The sequence below is a fragment of the Zingiber officinale genome, chromosome 3B (assembly GCF_018446385.1).
Source record: "Zingiber officinale cultivar Zhangliang chromosome 3B, Zo_v1.1, whole genome shotgun sequence".
NCBI classification, from domain to species: Eukaryota; Viridiplantae; Streptophyta; class Magnoliopsida; order Zingiberales; family Zingiberaceae; genus Zingiber; species Zingiber officinale.
In genome coordinates this window covers 45,199,617-45,222,545 of record NC_055991.1, presented here as the reverse complement: position 1 = coordinate 45,222,545, position 22,929 = coordinate 45,199,617, and the positions used below count along the sequence as shown (strand labels likewise).

The following is a 22,929-nucleotide window of genomic DNA, read 5'->3' as shown; positions in this document are numbered from 1 at the left end:
TAGCATTACCAACTCTTTAGGCCAAGCAACAATTGTTCCAACGGCATCATTGACGAGTGTTGGTCCAGACCGAATTGGAATTGGAAGCTCTGCTCCTTCATCTAACACAACATCAATAGATACCTTGAAATTCCCTTCCCCAAGTGGAACATGATGAATCAATATTTGGGCCTCCTTCTGATAGTATTGTACCGTATGCTACCACATTTTCACGTTGCTTCACAGCCAAGTTATATTTTTTCCCCTTTAAGAACAATAAGAAATTGTATATGAATATCTAAATTTGAAAGAAAAATCAATTTGACATAAAATTAAGAATTATAGAACCTCCAAGTTTGAAGTGCCACATTCATAAACCTCCACATCATCTCTCCATTTTGGGTCATTCATGTTTGAGGACTTGTTCGATATCACAACCTCACAAGTTTGATTATCAACGACCTGGGCAAGTTGAGCCTTCAATTTCTCTTCTTCAGCCTTCAAGCTCTTATTCTCCTCTGATTGTTCTTTGAATTTATCGATTGAATCCTTTGGGACTGATTCCTTATTCTTTCTAGCAGTTTTAAAGTAGAGTTGGGGTTTTACACATCCTCCCACGCCTCTAACACGTCCATAGTGTTCTTGATTTCCTAAGGCAGTGGTTAACACATCATTCATCCCAGAAGATTTGAACTCTCCTTTGACTTTCTTTTCCAACAAGTCATCCTACAATATGAGATAGTAACATATCAATACAAAAAATTCCAATATTATTTAGCAAGACAATATGAAAATTAGATAAAAAAAATATTTACAATTTTTTCGGCGACTTCTGCTATCTTCATATTTGTTATGTTGCCAGATTTGTCCTCGCGAGCTTTACGCCAAAGTATTGATCTATCAACTTCCTCATGTTCAGCAATTAATTTTTTCTCCCTCTATAATTCCAAAAATGATTAGTTACATAATATTAAATACTTGCTTGAAAATGACAAATACAATGCTTCGAAGCTTACCAATTCAGCCTCTAACCCGATGTAACCCTTGCGAGACAATCTGTGATGGTATTTATAATGCATCGTTCGTTCTTTTTGCTTGTTATGAATAACCTAGATAGAAGATATATTCATAAACACTTGTATGGATTTTATATATATATATATATATATATATATATATATAGCAAATGCAAATGAACAGACTTTAAAACAGACAATTAAAACAGACTTTAAAATGAACAATCCAATGTATAACACGTGAAATGTAAACAATGTAATCTGAAACGTGAACAATCCAATGACTTTAAACAGACAATTATACATTGTTAAGCAAACAATGTATAACACGTGAAAGCAATCTGAAACGTATAAAACTTGTTGCAATCTGAAACGTGAAAGCAATCTGAAAGCAAACAAAGTAGATATCTTGCTGCAATCTGAAACGTGAAAGCAATCTGCAAGCAAACAAAGTATAAAACTTGCTACAATCTGAAACGTGCAGGAACTTGCTGCAATCTGAAACGTGCAGGAACTTGCTGTAATTTGAAACATGTAAGGAACTTGCTGTAATATGAAGTAAGGAACTTATAAAAAGAATAAGCAAACAAACGTGCAGAAACTTACAAATGTGCAGGGAACTTACAAACGTGCAGGGAACTTGCCACTGAAATGTAAGGAACTTACATACACACTTTAAAACATGTAAGCAAACAATGTATAAAACGTGAAAGCAATCTGAAACGTATAAAACTTGCTGTAATCTGAAACGTGACCAGAATTTAGAATAGAATTTACAAACGTGTAAGCAAACAAACGTAAGGAACTTACAAACAGAATTTAAAACGTGTAAGCAAACAAACATGCAGGAACTTACAAACATGCAGGAACTTGCCACTGAAATTTAAGGAACTTGCAAATCCTTACCATTACGTGCAGGAACTTACAAACGTGTAAGCAAACAAACCATTAACTTAACTATAAAGACTTGTAAGCAAATAATTTATATTCCATAGAATTGTAAATGTAAATGAGCAAATAACACTACACAATCAGTAAATGCAGGATTTTGAACTTGCAAATACAAAAGAACAAACAACACTATACTGTAAAAAAGTTGCTACAATCCTTAACACCATTACGTATGCTTTCCCTAACACCATATGAGTATGTACCTCCCATGATGGATGAAGTCTCTCATCTACAAATGCTTTCCAAACTGCTTTTGGAATCTGATATTGACTCGGTGAAGAACTTAATTTTTCAGGATTATCTTTATTTGGCCAAACAAATCTGCTAGTGAGTTTGTTTTTGAAATCTTGCCATTTTTGAGATGCTGAATTCATCACAGCAGCCTCGCTTTGTGGTGCTAATTCGAACACATTCTGCAACACAAAATATTAGTTGGTACTATTAATAGAGAAGTTGAACACGAATAAGGAAAAAATCAACATACAAGCTAGATGATTATACAACTAATATGATAAGAATGAATAAAAGAAGGCAATGACAACATAGAGTTGCAAAGCTAATTTCATTTGGGATTATATTTATATATTAATCCTCCCGAGATCTCTTCCCACACTTTTTGTTTTATATTTTCTGGAACAGTAGCCCAAGACTTTATGTTGATTGGCACCATAGTTCTAGCAACAGAGCCAATGTACGATTGCAATGCCTTTCCATTTGCATTGTATAATGGGCGCCCCATGTCATCATAATCAATCTTCGCTTTTTTCCCCCATCTTGCAGCTGCAGTGAGTTTACACATTGATGTAGGACCTCATTTATTCTTCTGCACATCTACAGAACGTTCTTCTCTATCAGTAACTCCATGTAGCTCCGCATCGACTACTCCATGTAGCTCAACATCGGCTACTCCATGTATCTCCTCAACTGCTACTCCCTTTTTTTTACGGCCCATCGAGTATTATCTACATAATAACATAAATGTAACCAATGTTAAAATTTGTACAATAATAGTAACATAAACATGACCTATATAATTACAATAACACATATAAATAAATAACAACACAAGCGTACACATGATATAGAATTGCATAACATAATTACTTAAAGTGCATACAGCATTACTTCATGTTCAAAACATAAACATTGGATAAAAATACAAAACATCATTTTTTCTTTTTTGTGACCCATACACCCTCAATTTCTGATCTAAAATATCTTTCATGTGCAGGAATACAATGAGTATCAACATCATCAATTGGTCGCGAATCTGGAATACTGCTCCAATCATCATCATCTCCCTCATAACATCTATTTGAAACTGGGAGCACAATTGACCATCCCTTTTTTAATGGGTCATCAATATAAAAGACTTGGTTGACTTGACTTGCAAGCACAAATTCGTCATTCTTGTGTCCTCGTTTGTTCAAATTAACTAAAGTGAAACCACATTCATCATTGTTGATTATTCCTTTGTCATTTGCAACCCACGCGCACTTGAAAAGAGGAACGTGAAATTGATGATAGTCTAATTCCCATATTTCTTCAATCACTCTATAGAAAGACACATCAGCTAGCAAGGGATTCTTATCTTTAGCACTACATACAAGCATGGTGTTGGCAACTAAAGAAACCCCACTGTTTTGGCAAACTCTGTCATCATCCCGCGCCTTTGTTTGGTATAAATTACCATTTATCACATAACTATTATACTTAAGGATTTGCACACGCGGTCCATGGGCCAACCATGTTAATGTCGATGTTGTTCCACCATTGCAACTGTCAATTTCAGCAGCCACCTAACATGTATTCAATTTGAATATGGTGATTAAAAATAGTAGATATAAGTTGTTCAGCGCAAATGATAATAATAATTTAATGAATCTAGTATCCACCTTTGCACGAAACCAATCAATAAACCTCTTATTGTGAGCTTCTTGTATCCACCTTTCATCTTTCTCTTTTTTGTGAAACATTGATTTCAAAAATATTTTATGTTCACTGTAGAAGTATTAATATATAAATTTATGTCAGACATTAGATAATCTCAATTACATATGCAGAATCATAAATAATACAAAACACTTACATTATATAGGGAGATACTTCTTCCATATTTTCTACCACAGTCAAATGTGCTTGTTGCAGATCAACTTGTTGCACTACAATTGGTGTGTTGCATGCTTGCAAGCCAGAAATATTTGCTTTTGAGTCTCGGATTGATTGAGGGACTCCAATAGGATCGACACCATTAAGATATTCTGAACAAAACTCAATTGTCTCTTCTGTTAAATATCTCTGAACAATGCAACCTTCAGGATATTTTCGACTGCCCACATAACTCTTAAGCACCTTCATGCATTTTTCAAATGGATACATCCATCTAAAGTAAACTGGTCCACATAATCGGACTTCTCGAACAAGATGGACAGTTAAGTGAAGCATGATATCGAAGAAAGATGGGGGAAAATATTGCTCCAATAAGCAGAGTGTAACAACCAAGTCAGATTGCAGCTTATCTAACTTGGCTACATCTATAACCTTGCAACAAATATCTTTGAAGAAGAAGCATAATCTTATGATGGCATATCTAACATGTTTTGGCAGTACATCACGTATGACTATTGGTAAGAAATGTTGCATTAATACATGACAATCATGGGATTTCAAGCAAGTCAACTTCAACTGATCCATGCACACAATATTATTCATGTTTGAAGAGAAACCTTCTGGAACTTTTATATCCTTTAATGACTTGTACACTTGCAACTTTTCTTTCTTTGTGAATGAGCACGCAGCAAGAGGAAGATATGTTCTTTTCTCCCCAACTATAGGTGTTAATTCAGGCCTAATCTCCATCTCAACCATGTCCAACCTAGCTGCCACATTATCCTTGGTTTTTCCTTTAACATTCATCAAAGTATTAATGAGGTATTCAAAGACATTTTTCTCGATGTGCATAACATCAAGACAATGCCTTACATGCAGGTGTTTCCAGTAAGGAATATTAAAAAAGATTGACTTCTTCTTCCAACATTTTTTAAAATTTGTTACTCCTTTATCTTTTTCTTCTATATTGACTTCCAACTTATTAGCCTTTGCATTCTTTATTTTCCCTTTCACACTTATTTTCTTTCCAAACTCACACCTTATGTCAGAAAGTTTGTCAAACAACTTAATCCCAGATAATGGTCTAGCTGCTTCTCCAAGTTCCTCCATGCCATTAAACTCCTTCATTTGCCTATGATATGGATGAAACCGTGATAGGAATCTTCTATGGCCAGCAAATGACATTTTCTTCTCATTTTCCAAGTGTCTTGCATAAGTATCTTCTCCGCATACTGGACATGCATAATAACCATGTGTAGTACATCCACTAAGGTTACCATATGCAGGAAAGTCATTGATGGTCCATAATAAGACTGCTTTAAGAGTGAAGAACTGCCTGCGATAAGCATCATAGACTCCATCAACTCCTTCCCACAATCGTTGCAAATCTTCAACTAGCACCTCCAGATAGACATCAATATCATTTCCAGGCTGCTTAGGCCCTGAAATGAGCATAGTTAGCATGATGTATTTCCTCTTCATACACATATTTGGAGGTAAATTATAGTTGACCAACATGATTGGCCAACAACTGTACCGACTGCTAAGGTTGCTATGAGGATTAATGTCATCAGCTGCAAGTGCTAGGCGAAGATTTCTTGGCTCACTTTCAAAGTCAGGCCACATATGATCCACCAACTTCCATGATGGTGAATCAACTGGATGATGTAACTGACCAACAACTCTTGTAGAATCTGCATGCCATGTTAAATTTCTCGAGGTCTCTAAAGATTTAAACATGCGCTTAAATCTTGGAATGGGAGGGAAATACCAAATCACCTTAGCAGGAACACCTTTCTTCTCAACCTTATTTTTGTTTAGCTTCCACCGTGACAAACCACATCTAGGGCAACTTACGCAGTTTTCATATTGCTTCCTATAAAGAATGCAATCATTTGAACAAGCATGAATCTTTTCATGAGTCAACGCTAAACAACTCAAAGTCTTTTTTACATCATACATTGAGGATGGTAGATTGTGATCATTTGGTAGCATATCCCCAAAATCTAATAGTAGATCTGAAAATAGAGCATCACTCATTCCATGCCTTGCTTTGGTATTGTATAGTTTCACAAGTGCACTCAATTTTGTGTAACGTTCGCATCCCTTGTACAACGGCTTCTCTGATTCCTCTAAAAATTTCATAAACACTTCAGGATTTTCTGTATAGTTATCGTATGCTGCTTCACACATATGAGTGGTTTCAAAGTTGTCATAATCATTATTAATTGGCCCCTGGTTGACACTCCATTTTACTTTATCATCTTTAGCAGGCTCGCCATGCCAAATCCAATTCACATAGTTTTGACTAAAACCATGGAAATAAAGATGCTCTGAAATGGACTTAACCGGCCCTTTTTTAAGATTGATACATTTGCAACAAGGACAATGAATGCCATTGGGGTCAATATTCGGATTCTGTAAACAATCTCTAATGAACTGTTTCACACCCTCCTCATACTATTTGGACCTTCTATCCGAGTATATCCAGGATTTATTCATTTCAATCTAGCAAAATCCCTAAACAAATAGGTCAAAATCTGAAGATATTAAAGTAAATAAATAAAAGTTAAAAAACATACTACATGCAACTCAAAATGTAAAATCATTGGAACTTCAATTTGTGAAATCTAATACAAGTAAGAAGAGACATACCAAAGAGGTTGGTGTGTGGTATGAAGAAAAATTTATTAAAATTAATATACTAATCTCTAATGGTATTAAGTTGTTTATAATATGTGTTGGTTAACAAAAGAGTGAGTAGGAATCTGTGTGAGTAAGAAAACATTAAATGAATCAACTTGCACACCATTCTTTAACACACCATTCTACAAATCTTGATTTGGTTAAGGGTTTCCAGCTTTAGCCATATCAAGAGTATGAATCAATGTTTGGAACTAACTTTAGAGTTGCTGAAGAAGCATAGAAAACAAGCAAGTCTATGTGCTAAGTCTATGTGCTACTAAGTCTATATGCTTAATCTATGATATAGAGTTTCATGAAAAAAAAAAAAAAAGAAAAGAAACATACATACATAGAGTACTCTAATGAATAAAAAGTAGATAGTCTTACAATTTGTGGTTTCAACAAGAACATCTAATGAAGATTTTTCTGTGTGTTTTCAAACGCCAACAAAAGCTCTAATTCTATTGTTTAAACTGTACATATTTCATAATTTAGCTGTCCTCTACTAATTGGCTCATAATTTTGGATGGAATAATGCTTAGTTAGTACTTGTATTTTTGCTCATGAAATTGGCTCATGGAATAAATAGTACAGTTGCATGTCTCATTCCTTTTAACATAATAAGAGATTTATTAGCAAGAGGTTTGTATTTTTTTGATGTTATTTCCTCTAATACCTAGCTAGCTAAAGAATTGAAACTTTATATGAACATGTAATTTTGTGTGCATAGACAATCAAACTTCATATCATTTTAAGATTATGACCGAAACTATATCCAGGTTATGTATGCATTAACCTTATTCCTAGCTGCTCTATTCCTTCTACCCACTGCTACCCTCTCTACAGCTTCCCTTGCTTCCTGGCTTAGTACCATGGTCCTTGCTTTCACTCATATTACAGCTAGTAAACAAACCTCTGCCTTCTATATCTTATACATTTTTTGTTACTCTATTGAGGCAAAGAAGATTGATGTAAGTTAGCAACTTTCTGACCCTCTAGTACTTAATCTTTGGATCATTAAACACTTGATTTAATTGAATGTGTGATTCACTTCACAATATTTTTTTTTTTACTTTAAAATTTGCGATTCACTTCAATGCAACAAGGACTTACTTGTATGGTTGGGGAATCAATCAGTCTTACTTTCATGGAGGTAGGGTTCAGATTGAAAAAATCAATAGTACACAGAAACATAAGGTATCAGGTAACAAAGAAATACCTATAAATCTTCAAATTGATTAGACCAAAACCTCCAATCAATGCTTCCTTCTGTTCCTGCAATTGAGGTTTTAAGGTTCTCAGAATTCCATAACGATGGTTGATCAATGACAAGGAGAATGATTTCGTTAATTTGAGGATTCAAAAGATTACCGTAAACCTAAGGAATCACAGAGGAGGCAGTGCTGTGGAGGAATCGTGGTGGAGACGAGTGATGGAGGCCGGCGGCGACGACAAGGATGCGTGAACGTGGGTGAGAGGAACGGCAATGGTGATCGCGGGTTAGGGAGGAAAAAGGGTGAGAAGTAGCGACAGAGATGATGAGCGTGGGTGTGAGGAGTGGCGACGACAAGAGCAGGTTAGTGAGAAGAAAGGGAGAGGATCTATCGGGGTTTGAGCGGGGGTGATCTGAGGAGTGGCGACGGCGAGGGTTAGGGATCGCGTGAGAAGGAAGAATCGGCGAGGGAATAGCTCGGGCAAAAACTAAAGACACGGCTTGGGAAAAAATTAAGAAGTACTAAACTATATAGATTATAATTAAATTACTATATTATATGGTGATATTATTTCATCAATTATCCATATAAAATTTATTTTATAACTTATTACTCCCCCGAATATATAGTATGAAGTAAAAAGTCAGATAAAATTAGAAGTGAGGTTCACGTTTTTAAATCTATGAAGTATAAATTTGTATTTACTGCATCAAATTTATTATCGAAGTTGATTATCATATATTACTTCGCACTTGTTGATTGACGAAGTAAACAGTGGCGAAGTCTATTGTCGATTTTCACATAGTGGTACTATGCTTCTTAGTGACCGCACGACTTTAGCCTCTGTAGACCGGCTCTAGCTCTTAATGCTTTCGTCTCATCCTCGTAGCCTCACCTTAGTTGTTCAGCTAGGCTGCACTGCCTCACCTCCTAGTACTTTAACCTTAGCCACATGACTCAGTAGCAACATGCTCGACAACCTAACTCTATTGTTTAGCATTGTGCTCCTGAGTGCCCGCATGACCTCAGCCTTTGTAGCTCGGCTCTAACTCTTAATTCTTCCGTCTTGTCCACATATTCTCACGTCAGCTAGGCTGCACGATGTCACCGCCGAGTACTTCAGCCTTAGCCACATGGCCTCAACGCTATTACTCAATGGCCACACAACCTTACAATGTGACTCTGTTGTTCAGCTCTGTTCTCTTCAGTGACCACACGACTTCAACTCGGCTGCTCAGTGGTCACACGACCTCATTATTCGTCACACACCGCAGCACCCAATTAGGCAAACATATTTCATCTTTACCGTGATAGCCTCCCATCCTCACGGCCTACAGGATAAAGATCCTCCCTCAACTTGTGGCAGGATTGATGTATTGAGTTATAATGATTATAAATAAGATGTCTTTATTAGTATAAGACTTTTTGGATAGACCCTAAAAATAAAATCATGAGAACTTAAGATCAAAATGGATAATATCAGATAATTATAGAGATATCTTAATTCTTTTGGTTATTTCAATTGGTATTAGAACTTGAATTGTCAAAAGGACTAATTGTCAACTGTGCACAAGAGTCATGTTCTAATCGAGCCATGTAGGTAAAATATTGACCTCTAATGAAGGAAGTGGAGGCTCCCATGTCTGGATCAAGATGACCAGACACCAAGCAGAGAAGTCCTAATTACGGTTAGGTGAGGAAGACCTAGTAAGTCGGTTGGACTGAGCGACAAGAAAATCCTAATAGGTCAGGTGGATAGAGGGGTAAGGAAATATTAGTAGGTCAGGTGGACAGAGGGGATAAGGAAGTCCTAATAGATCGGTTGGACCCAGGGACAGGAAAGTCCTGGCAGGTTAAGGATCAAATGACATCAAGCGGATAGACTTGAGGGGATGGTTCTTCATTTAAGGGGGATTATTGGGTTGTAATGGTTGCAAACAAAGTCCTACATTGAACTATTGGTATGAGGCCTTTTGGATAGAACTCAAAAATAAAATCATGAGGGCTTAGGCCCAAAGTGGATAATATCATATCATTATGGAAATATCTTAATTCTTTTGGTCGTAACTGTAGGATCGCTACGCCAGAGGATAGAGGGGAGGAGGGGGGGAGGGTGAATAGCACTCATGACTTTTGATATTTTTTGAAAAACACGATCGAGTAAAGAAAAAGAATACGTAGCGGAAAGAAATATTAAAAGAAAATAGACAGACACTAACACTGCCAAGTTTTTACTTAGTTTGGAGTCTATGACGAATCCTACTCCAAGGCCCACACGTGAGAGTACTTTCGTTGGACAATCATTAATCAATCAGAAAGGTACAAAAATAATTACAATGTGAGTACAAGTAACTTTGAAAACTAAATGATACCGATGACTTAAAGTAGATCTTGGGTGTAGTTATCGTCAGAGCAGCTTTTAAGCGTTATAGAGTCATCTATCGAGCAACACACAATAGAGAAACTTGTTCAGATTGATGTCTTGTAGCTACTGGTTGAATCATCATTTTATAGCCCCATCCGGGTGCCCAGATCTCTCTCTGGCCCACTGGGCTGACGTGGCTACACCTTATCAAAACTTCATCCTGAAAGTTTATCCCTGTTCGGGTGCCCGAACCCCCTCTGGTCGACTGGACTGCTGACATAAGTCGGCCAACCAACGCATGACACCGTAGCTCAAAGATTAACTTTTATCAATTCGGGCGCTTGGACCCGTTCGGTTGCCTGACCAGGCACCCACTCGAGGCGCTCCCTCGTCGCCACTTACCTGAGCGTCTAGAGCAACTCCGGGCATTCGTACGTCTGGGTGGCTGGACAAACACCGGGCGCTTGGAGCTCTATTTTCCAGCCACCAACTTCCTACATCATAAGGTTAGCAAAAACACAAATAATATGTAAAGTAAAATAATTTTGATAGTCTCTGGATTATCCGGTCTTGACTTTGAGTTTCGCTAAAACTCTAGGTCGGACCCACACCTATTGTATCTTCTTCGGGGAATGTGTCCTCACCTAATCCTCTCAAGAGATGTTACCTTTTACTAGACCGGTCCTCTAGACCATCTAGACTTTTACTCAACATTCGAGACCTCGAGACTTTCTACTAGATGTCTGAACCCCGACTCATCCAATCTTCAGCCTGGTGTCCGTGACCCTCAGAATTTCCACCTAGTGTTCACGACCCTAGGATTTCGCCCGACATCCTTGGCTTGCCAAGACTTTGCCCAGTCCCACGAATTAGGACTTCATTGCCTAGCTGCGCTAGGACTTTCTGTCGGTGCAATATCCCTAGGTTAAGGTTGACCTGGTTGGCTCAAGCTTGAGTCTTGGTGTTTGGATTTCGATGTTTGATAATACATGGAGATTGCAGATACAATCATCCATTTGGGTGAGATTATTGATACAATTTTTCTTTGGTCAAGGTTGACCAGTTAGAAGTAAAGAAGAGTCAAGTAGGTCAAAGGGTTGACCGGATACTTAACTGGTAAAATCCTAACTGGAGGTTAGGCAATTGAAAGTCCTGGTGAGTGAAGCCAAGCAGTGAAAAAATCTTGGTGAGTAAAGACAGGTGAAAATCCTAGTGAGTGAAGCTATGTGAAAGTCCTGGTGAGTGAAGTCAAGCAGATGAAAAGTTATAGTGAGTGAAGCCAAGCAGATGGAAAGATCTGGTGAGTAAAACCTGACACATGGAAATCCAGGTGGGTCAAGGTTGATCGGATGCCTGGTATTGAGAAGTCCAAGTAGGTCAAAGGATTGACCGGATACTTAGTACAAGGAAATCCAGATGGGTCAAGGGTGACCGGACATCTAGTGGAAGGAAGTCCAAGTGGGTCATGGAGGACCGGACACGTGACACGAGACGGTAAATCTAAGTGGATCAAGGAGGATCGCACTTGGTGATCAGAAGTCCAACGAGAAGTTGGCAAAGAGAAAGTCCAGATAAGTCAAAAGTTGACCGAACACTTAGCAGTCGTAAGTCTAATAGGGAGTTGGTATGGAACCAAGAAGTTCGAATGTAGTAAACTTTCGAAGGCCATAACTTTTGACTTGGATATCAGAATGAGGTGATCTCAGATGCAAAATGAAGCTCGTTTCAAGCCCTACATATTTTTCTACTTTCCAATCGATTGGCCAATCGATTGGGGGGAGGGGGTCAATCGATCAGCCAATCGATTGGTTGACATGATTTTATACAGAAACTATCTTGGTCGATTGGATAATCGATCAAAACTTCCCCAATCTATTGGTCAATCAATTGGGAGAGTTTCTGAGTGAACAGTGAGATTATGAATCAATCAGTTAATTGATTGAAAGTTGCCAATCGATTAGCTGATCTATTGGTCTTAGTTTTTATCGCGAGAACGCGAGGCAGCCGGAATCGATTGGTCAATCGATTCAAGATTTTCTGCAAAGAGCACAGAGGTGCTCTGAATCGATCGATCGATCGATTCAAGCCTCCCTAATCGACTGGTCAATCGATTGGGATTCGACAGTCGTTCAGGATGTAGGTGATGGACGACTGCGATGGCTGGGATGTGATGTGGCAATCGATTGGTACGAAGCCCAATTGATTGGGAGCACAGTATATAGTCATTGCTATGGCTGGGATGTGACGTGGCAATCGATTGTGACGAAGCCCAATCGATTGGGAGCACAGTATACAGCCGTTGCGAGCGATTTCCCCAGCATCTTTTCACCCGATTCTTATCCGATAACTTCATGCGATTTCTCCACTGCTTCTCTGCCAGTTCTTGATGGCTCTTGGGGAAAAGTGCTGGTGCACTTCCAAGGTTCAAGAGGCAACAACAAGCAACAAGTAAACAAGAACAAAGGGTGTTCATTTGTATTCTTGTGTTTTTTTATTCTTGCGTGTGCTGTATTTTGTTGTGTAAGTTTGTACGAGACTTCTCCGCCTCCGGCTGTGACCGAGAAAGAGTATTTTTATTAGTTGAGAGTGTGTCATGTGTGGATCATTGGATTAGTCACCCTTCTTGAGGTGGATACCAAGTAAATCCTAAGTGTTAGTATTGCTTGAGTATTTTTCGCTACATATCATCATCAAAGAAGCAAGTAGCGAGCGTGCGACGAGCTATTCACCCCCCCCCCCCCCTCTCGCACCAAATGACCCAAACAAGTGGTCAGAGCGAGGTCATTCTTTACCAGAATCATCGCCGGATGGGGAAAAAAGGCTTCAAGATGAAATTCTGAGATGGACTCGGATTCGACACAAGGGTGCCTCCACCATTCATATCAACAAGATTCGATTCTTGGAAATCAAGAATCAAAAATTTACTTATGATGAAGATAGAGCAATGGTTTACTCTAATGGAAGGTTTTGAAGCTCCAAAGAATTCAAAAGGCAAGATCTTCAAGAAGAGCAAATGGAGTCAAGAGCAAATCCAAAGGTGCGAGGCGAATGACAAGGTAACCAAATTATTGGTTAGTTTATTGCCAAACACAATTCTATGCAAAATTGGAGAATTTGAAGATGCAAAAGAATTGTGGAGCAAATTGGCTAAGCTTCATGGAGAACCTCCACTACACCAAACCAAGAGAAATCCAAAGAGGGCAACTCATTGAGGGCAACTCATTGGAGCAAGACCAAAATGAGGAGGACACCGAGTTTGAGAGATGCTCAACATCAGAAGAAGAAGAAGCTTCATCCTCAATGGAGTGCAATGAGAAGGGCAAAGAGGGAGCATACTCTTTGTTCCATATAGAAGATGAAGATGAAGAGGCCTCCACCTTAAGGATTGAGGGGGAGCGACCTTCATTGACACCGGATCAAGAAGAAGGAGAAGATTCTACTTCCGGGTCAAGAGAAGAAGAAGATGGGGCAACCTCCACAACACAAGCAAAATCAAATGGAGAACTAAGTACCATCCCTACCCGTGAAGGTATAATTAGCTCAAGTAAAAATAAAAAACATATTATATGTTTTGAGTATAGAGAACATGGAACTATAAGAGCAAGTGCCTCAAATTGATCAAGAAAAAGAGCCAACTGGCATCAAAGGATAAGGAGAAGTCCAAGGAGACCACCCCCATAACAAAGAAGAGCAAGGAGCACATAGTGTACTTATTGTATAATCAAAAAGGACATTACCGGAACCAATGTCCAAAGGGGAAGAAGTCGGCCAAGCCCAAAAGAGGAAGCATAAATCAAGGGGGAGATCTTAAGAGCAAACCCAAGGTAACATTTATTGATGCAATTCCTCTTAGAAATGATAAAGAGCATGCTAATTCTAGTTTATATCATTTTAATATCATTTACCATAAAAATAGAAAGCATAATAGCATTAAGGAAAAATATGTAGCTCTTCATGCTAAAACTACCTCACCTAAGGTTAGGAAGATAGATAACTACTTGGGTAAAAACACTAAGGATAGTAGATACAAGTCCAAAAATAGAAATGCTCAAGGATTTAAAGAAAAATCCAAAACTAAGGATTTAATGATGAAAAATCAAGTCTTGAGGTCAAGGCTTGATAACATGGAAAAGACCTTAAAGAAAATCAAAAATTTTCTTAAGGGCCAAAATGGGCATAACCTAGATTTAGGACATCAAAGGTAATCTAATGTCCATAGAGGTTTGGGATACAAACCCAAGGCTAAGAATGATGTAATATCTTCTTATAGGGTTCCATATAGCTATGTAACTAACCCTAGGTCTAGGGGTTAAGTCAAGGATATAAGGGAAGTTATCCCTAGGAGTATCTTTGCAACAACAAATGTGACTAAAACTTCTAAGAAGTCTAAGAAAGTCACTAAGAAGGTCAAAAGGGAAGCTATCCCTAAAGTTGACCTAGAGGAAGTGACCAAGGGTTCTAAGAAGCTTAGAAAGGTCATTAGGAAGGTATCAAGGGAAGTTATCCCTAGTGAATACCTAGAACATCCAAGGAGCACCAATAGGTGTTGGGTTCCTAGGAGCATCTTCTCTACCCCTTAGATGGGTGAGAGAGTGTCAACTCAAATTGGAAGCGTAGTTAACCCAACCTTGATGAAGTTGACACTCGGAGAGCATTTTCAAGGTTATTGCTAACCTTTGAAAATGAAATGGATTATTGTTTATTTTTTGGAAGAGTAAAATATGTCATAATTTGAGGGAATGGATTTAATTTTCATTGGAACAAAAAGGAAAAGAACAAAATAAATGCCAAGTTAGGTTTTGACATTTTCTTAAAGAAAATGAGGGCAATCTAGATAAATTTTAGGTTTAGCTAAGGATTAAGGATACTTAAATAGATAATCTAGGTATATTTTATTTATGCTAAAACTTGCCATGATTGTTTGCCCATTATATATTATGACATCATATTTTGCATTCATGCTTATTATGAAAAATATAAAAATACCATGTCATGTCATACATGTAGGGACCTTTGTGCCCGCTAGCGGGGAGGTGAATAGCGGTTTGTCGCGCACTTGCATCGTTTGCTTCGTCTTGTTGATAATATGTAGCGGAAATGAAGTACAAGACTCACAATGCTAACACCTAGGGTTTACTTGGTATCCACCTCAAGTAGAGGTGACTAATCCAAGGATCCACACACGACACGCTATCTCCACTATGAAAATCTCCTTCTCGATCATAGCCGGAGGCGGAGAAGCCTCGTACAAACTCACACTACAACACAACACTCACACAAGAAAGAGAAATACAAATACAAATGAATACACTCTCTTCTTGCTTACTTGTGATTGTTGTTGCCTCTTGAACCTTGAGAGAACACTCTCAAGAGCCTTCAAGAACTGGCGGTGAAGATCGGAGAAGCTCGCTGTGAATCGCAGAGAAATCACAGAAAGAAGAACGCAAAGTTCTTCGGAGAAAATGCTCCGCCCAGGCTTTAAACAGTGCTCCCAATCGATCCAATTCATCCCCAATCGATTGCCACGTCAGCACCGCTCCATCTCAGTCGTCCATCACCTGCATCCTGCACAACGGTCACTTCCCAATTGATCGACCGATCGATTGGGATTGCCTGAATCGATCGCCAGATCGATTCAGTCCCTTTCTGTGCTCTCGCGTCTGCACGCGAGCTTCTGCTGCCCAATCAATTGACCGATCGATTGGCAGCTCCCAATCGATCGCCCGATCGATTGGGAAAGCTTTTGTGTTCGCGATTTCACATCCCAATCGATCGGTCGATAGATTGGGACTTCCCACAATCGCAGCACACTTCAATCGATTCACTGATTGATTGGACCCTAGTTCAATCGATCGCCCGATCGATTGACCAGCCTGGACTTGATTCAAACTCAAGTCCAAAGCCTCCAACCCAACTCCCGGTCAACCATGACCTGTTGGGTCTCCGTGCCTAGTATTTGGCCACACCCGACCAACCTCGAACTAGCCTTCTAGCCTCCTCCATCAGCCTTGCGTCCCTCGGATATCTCCCCATCCTTCACGCCTTGCCTTTCAAGAGCTTCCTTCGGCCTCATCCTAGTTATCGAATTATCCCTTCCAAGTCACACTAGGACTTACCTCACCAATATCACAAGATTGGACTTACAACCTGTGCCAAGATCACACTTGGACTTTTCAATTGCCTGGCTCCTCACTAGGACTTTCTCACTTGCCAAGATCACACTTGGACTTTCCACCCTTTGCCAAGATCATACTTGGATTTTCCAATTGCTTGGCTCCTCACCAGGACTTTCTCCTTTGCCTAACCTCCAGTTAGGACTTCCACCACTACCTAAACTCCAGTTAGGATTTCACCACTGCCTAACCTCCAGTTAGGATTTCCAGACGCCTAACCTCCAGTTAGGACTTACCCAGTCAAGTCTTCTGTCATTCCTGACCTTCTTGACTTATATTCTTATCAACCTGGTCAACCCTTTGTCCATCTCCACAACCGAACGATTGCCCTAGCAATCTCCATATTTTGTCAAACATCAAAACTTAATCACGACTCAAGCTTGACTCAACTCAAGCTTAGTCAAACTGGTCAAACTTGACCAAGGGAAATTGCCCCAACAATACATACATCATGTAGTTATAGCAGATTTTTTAAAAAAAATTATTCATTTTGATGTGTGCCATATATTATCATGCATTATTTTAATTTCCTTGCAATTAAGGACAAATGACATTTACTAACAAGTGACATCCTAGGTGGATGTTCAAAATTTCTAAAATGCCTAGATAGATATGCATGATCCCTAGTTTAGGGTAAAACCAAACTTTACATCTCATAAAGAACCATAAGGTGACTTGTATGTGCTTTAGTACACATTAGATACAAGTGAGGTGTTAGGATGATGAACAATACTCAAGATGTTGATTTAGTGCATTCTTTTTGAGTTTTAGGTTCATCAAAATACATAGTTATGTGTACTCCAATCATTGGGAAAGCTAATGTACAAGTCATGTACATTAAGCCCAAAGAACATGGTTGAAAATTAGTTTTGAAAATGATTTTACATATGCTTTGAGCATGAAAAGTTAGACACAAACTTGGAAGAAACATTGAAGTTTTTGCAATTTTTCAAGTTTGTATCAATCTTTAAAAATTGGAACTATTTTCATAGAAAATTATTTTTCCATGATAGCATATACCTTAAGTAATGTCTACATAAATTTTCATGATTTTTGAAATTTTGTAGAATTTTTAAGGCATTTCTGAATTTCACTGAAATTGGTTTTCGGGAAATCAAAAATCCAATCGATCAGCCGATCGATTGGAGGGTCTTAATCGATCAGCCGATCGATTGAGAATGCATTTGTCGTAAGTAGAAGTATGCTGAATCGACCAACCGATCGATTGACCTTGGCTGTATCGATCAGTCGATTGATTTAAGGTCAAATTCTATGAACAGAAGCTTGCGGAATCGATCAGTGGATCGATTGAAATGGTGTCAATCGATTGAGACCCAACCCCAATCGATTGAGAAGGTTGATTTCGATTGTAAATATTCGATTTTAGCACTTTAAACCATTTTTAGTCTAGAAAATCATTCCTAACCACTTGAAACACATTTGTATACATTTTGGGGGTTCATGATGAAAACAAGGATGGATTGGTTAAGGAAGACTAAGTTGAAGTTTAGCTTGAGGTTTGCATTCAAATATTGATACTTAAATATCAAAACTTCTAATTTTGGGTTTCCTAAAAGTTTAGGGATCCTAAGTCATGTTGGTGCAATGACAGAAATTTGGAGCATGTCTTTAGGGGAAGTCACTCGCTAAGGACATGGAAATTATTTTTCAAAACCATGGAAGGTGGTATATCCTTCGCTTGAAAAATGATCAAGGATGAGCATTGGATACAATGAAGGGTATGGGACCTTCATGGTGTTTGTGAAGAGATTTAATGCTCAAGGGTGGACATTAAAGATAATGAAGGGTATGAGACCTTTATTGTTAAATTGGTTGATGCTCAAGGGTGAGCATTGGAGATAATGAAGGGTATGAGACCTTCATTGTGGTGTTGTGAACAATGAGTGCAGTTGTGAACAACGGTAGTAACTCTTCAGCTGGAGAGCTTTTTTTTTATGTGTGCTAATAAGGGGAGAATGTAGGGTTTAAGTTAGGCCTTCATTACCTAAAGAGGGAGTTTACCCTCTAGGAAAGGGGGAGAATGAAAGAAACCCTCATTCATCCCTTAGCATGAAAGGAAGTTGAGGCTATGAGATTAGCCTAACTTAAAGGTATTGTCAAAAATCAAAAAGGGGGAGATTGTTGATGCAATATCCCTAGGTCAAGGTTGACCTGGTTGACTAAGCTTGAGTTGGCTCAAGCTTGAGTCTTGATATTTGAGTTTTGATGTTTGATAATACATGGAAATTGTAGATGCCATTGTCTATTTGGGGAGATTGTTGATACAATTTCCCTTTGGTCAAGGTTGATCAGTTAGATGTGAAGAAGAGTCGAGTAGGTCAAAGAGTTGATCGAATACTTGATTGAGAAAGTCCTAACTGAAGGTTAAGTAGTTGAAAGTCTTGGTGAGTGAAGCCAGGCAGTGGGAAAATCCTGGTGAGTGAAGCCAGGTGAAAACCCTAGTGAGTGAAGCTAGGTGAAAGTCCTGGTGAGTGAAGCCAAGTAGATGGGAAGTCATCTTAGTGAGTGAAGTCAAGCAGATGGAAAGACCTGGTGAGTGAAGCCAAGCACATCAAAATCTAGGTGGGTCAAGGTTGACCGGATACTTGGTATTGAGAAGTCTAAGTGGATCAAAGGATTAACCGGATACTTAGCACAAGAAAATCCAAATGGGTCAAGGGTAACCGGACATCTGGTGGAATAAAGTCTAAGTGGGTCATGGAGGACCAGACACTTGGCATGAGACAGTAAATCTAAGTGGATCAAGGAGGATCACACTTGGTGATCTAAAGTCCAACGAGAAGTTGGCAAAGAGAAAATTTAGATGGGTCAAAAGTTGACTGAACACTTAGCGGTCGTAAGTCCAATAGGGAGTTAGGATGGAACTAGGAAGTTTGGATGTAGTAAATTTCCGAAGGCCATAACTTTTGACTCGAAAATCGGAATGAGGTGATCTCAGATGAGAAACGAAGCTCGTTTCAAGATCTACACTTTTTAGCATGTTTTGACGCACATTCACATACTTTGAGCATGATTAATCTATGCATTTTCGTATTTCCAGTTTTCCTTTTTAGCATATTTACTCTCTTTGTTCGGAGATCTTCTTTTGTGCATTTTCTGTACGCAGGAGTCAAATTTGGTGAAGGATGCATGTTCGAGGCCAAATCTGCAAGCAAAGCGATGGAGGAAGCCATGATACCTCAACCCCACACGGCGCTGCCATGGGGGTTTGCCTAGGTCGTGTGAAGATGAGAGGCCATGTAGCTACAGCAGAGAAAGAAGATGGCTTGGTCGTGTGAACCTCACACGGCCGTGCTAAGTTTTGAAGCCCAATGAAGCCTAGGTCGTGTACACCACACGGCCATGTCAGTTTTCCAGAGACCAGAGAAGCCTCGGTCGTGTATGCTACACGACCGTGTGAGGTTTCCAGTGAGCAAGAGAGTGCTCACTACAAGAAAAAAGCCTTACAACAACGGTTTTTCACCGTTGTCGTAGCCCCTTTCGGACTATTGTTATAGGCTGTGTTGTTAAAGGGGGTGCTCAAAGACAACAGTTTTTAACCGTTGTCTTTGAAGACAAAGACAATAATTTTTAACCGTTGTCTTTGAAGACAGACAACAGTTTTACAACGGTAAAAACCCGTTGTCTTGTCATTGACAACAGTTTTTCACCGTTGTCTTTGAACGTATGCCTTTAATAATAGGCTTTTCAACAACAGTTTTGAACTGTCTACGACAACGGCTAAAAATCGTTGTCTTTTTAGCCAACAATGTTATTTAACATCAGTTTGACAATGATTTTTCACTGTTGTCTTTTAATGTCATTAACAACAGTTTCACATATTTAAAATGATGTCTTTGGGTACAATATACAATATTTTGACAATAAATAAAAAATTGAATTTTTTCCATCATTTAATAACCATTATTTTATTTAAATAATATATCTACAAAATATCATATATCAAAAACCTACAATCCGATCCAAACATCATAATCCAGTGCAAATTTCATTAAAGTACCAAACATCATCATCCAAACATCATTAAAGTACCAAACATCAACATCCAAACATCACAAAAGTTTACAAAACTAAATAGTACCCATAACAATATATCACACATATATATGAAGTCCAAAATATCTTGTTTTGTTGGATCAAATCTTCTCTACCTGTGCATCTTCTAAATACCCTGTGCATCTTCTAAACACCATATCGAGAACTGCAACCTTTTCTGCTTTCTCCTCCCTCCTAGCTTCTCTTTTCTTCTCCTTTCTGGGTATGGTCATTATCTTTTCCCTGAGGTAAATAGCATATGATTGCAAGTTAAGTCATTTCCCAGGAGTAAATGGCGTAAAGATGATGATGACAAAGACGCTGTACACATTTGAATATGATAACAATACTTGTTATCATATTAACAAAATTTAATCCTTGTTCTAATCGATCTTGATAAAGTAAAGTAGTTGAACGAAGCATGATGGTAAAAGGAAGTCAGCACAGTAAAGGCAGATACATCAAACACAAACTAATTACCTGACAAGGATATTGGCTCTCGTGCTAAGGGATTGATCCTTTCTCTGCCCAGTGATCCACTCGCGGAGGCCTTTCAGCATTCTCCTTAGAGGTCTCACTTTCCTCCATGATCTATAATAGGCAGATTGCAAGTATATTTTAAATGCCAAGTCAAAATTCTAAAAGGCAAACTAATCTGGGAAGAAAATATCCCCATATCAATATGTTAATTGTTGCTCATTGGATGCTCGAAAGCTTCAGGTTCGATATGCTTAGTTAATAGCCTTAACATGTGATTTTTGCAAAACATATGACATGATAATTGTAATTAGATTTTTTTTTACTTGTAAAAAATCGCTATGGGCATTGAAACTTAACAGACTTTATTGATCTGAACACTTAACATCACAAATGTTCAAGCTTGCCACTTTTCCCTTCATCAATAATGCATTGAAACAAGGTATCATGCAACCAATCCAGGATAGTTTGCATGTCATTCGAAATTGAAAAGTAAACTTTTGTTAGCAAAAAAGACAACTTGATAACATGCACTTTGGAGGTGAGACTAGGGGAAATTATCAGGTTATTTTACACTATAATGGAATAAATCCTGGTTAGGACCTGATTAATATGGAACTAAACAGGCTACACTATACAAAAAAGTAAATTTCAATAGAGGGAGAATACATATAAAAATCATACTTTTAGTTCAAAGATGGAACAAACTTGAGCACGAATAAAGCCAGAAAGAGCAAAAGTGGTATACTGGCCGGTGTACACTCCATTATCATCCAAGTGTCCAATATTGACTTGGACAAATGCATGATCCTTGGCAGTGATTAGTCTGTTCGTAGCAGAACTAGGGGAGAAAACGAAAGTTGAAAAAAACATCACAATAATCAACATAATCGATCAATATATCCATGCTATAGAATATCTAATTACTAATAAGATAATCACCATTTTCTAAGGATATAAAGATTCATCATTTCACCCACTTCGTTCTGCATCTTGAAAGTGATATCGCTTCCCTAGATTCACAAATATGTAACCAAATCACCTGATAACACAATAAAAACAATTAGGGAAAAATATTTGACCAAATCACCTTATAATAAACATAGCCTTCAAGCACATAAAATACGAAAATAGAATTCAAGAAACTCAAAGACATACCACTACTTTGTGGACCCATGATAGAAACTACAGCATAGGAGAATCCATGCTCTGCCAACTTCACTGACTTCATAAAGTGTTCAAGACTCGTGACATTGAATACACCATCTCCGTCAATCAGTTGGATAGAGCAACATTCATTAGCCATTTCTGCTTAAAAAAAGAAGAAAACAGTAATTGATGTGAGGTCAAAAACAATCCTTTAACCGACACAATAGACATCAATTGAATTATTGCATTATGGAAGTGAAGTAATAGTCCTTTAACATGACAGACATAATAGATTACTCATATCATAAGCCAATGCATATAACTTATCATACAACTATACTTATTGGTATTGATGGAGTCTATTTGTTGGTCCATTCCATTGGATTGTAGGTTATTTTCTTTGTAACGACTTGGATGCTGAGATCTCTAGTTATGGTATCATCTCCTAGAAGCCAACATGACTACATGAAAGGCAAGCAAGGTCATGGATTCTAGTGAGTACTTAGATAGACTTGAACCTTCCTAAAGTATCATCTCTAGTTATGGTACAATCGTTTTTCATAAACTTAAGGGGAAGTTGTTGATGTAGTTGTACTTGAGTTGGACTCATTTTAATGTGTTAGTAAAATGTATGATGTTATGTTTAAGTTGGACAAAACCTCTATATCCTGAAGCTTTAATCCATACAACAAACTTTAATGAGAAAAGTAAATGACCAAATTAAAGATAAAAATATGTTATAGCTACATGCGCAA

General features: G+C 38.2%; 1 protein-coding gene across 1 annotated transcript; it reads right to left on the bottom strand.

The window, feature by feature from the left end:
• Positions 1–3,112: 3,112 nt before the first annotated feature.
• Positions 3,113–22,331, bottom strand: LOC122054848. Its single transcript, XM_042616274.1, has 9 exons — positions 22,184–22,331; positions 22,116–22,132; positions 21,968–22,038; positions 21,734–21,866; positions 7,960–8,015; positions 5,095–5,931; positions 4,036–4,923; positions 3,842–3,947; positions 3,113–3,745 (listed from the first exon to the last, which is right to left on the bottom strand). Exons 1-9 carry the CDS (start codon positions 22,329–22,331, stop codon positions 3,113–3,115), a joined length of 2,889 nt encoding a protein of 962 aa, XP_042472208.1.
• Between the last annotated feature and the right edge of the window lie 598 nt (positions 22,332–22,929).

What these genes read in the sequence shown, in the direction of transcription:
- LOC122054848 (XM_042616274.1), bottom strand. Translation starts at nt 22,331, where the DNA reads ATGGCTAATGAATGTTGCTCTATCCAACTGATTGACGGAGATGGTGTA. An exon ending in CTTTATATCCTTAGAAAATG is followed by an intron (nt 21,867 to 21,967) that starts GTGATTATCTTA and finishes TTTCTCCCCTAG; the next exon opens with TTCTGCTACGAACAGACTAA. An exon ending in GAAGTATCTCCCTATATAAT is followed by an intron (nt 3,948 to 4,035) that starts GTAAGTGTTTTG and finishes ATACTTCTACAG; the next exon opens with TGAACATAAAATATTTTTGA.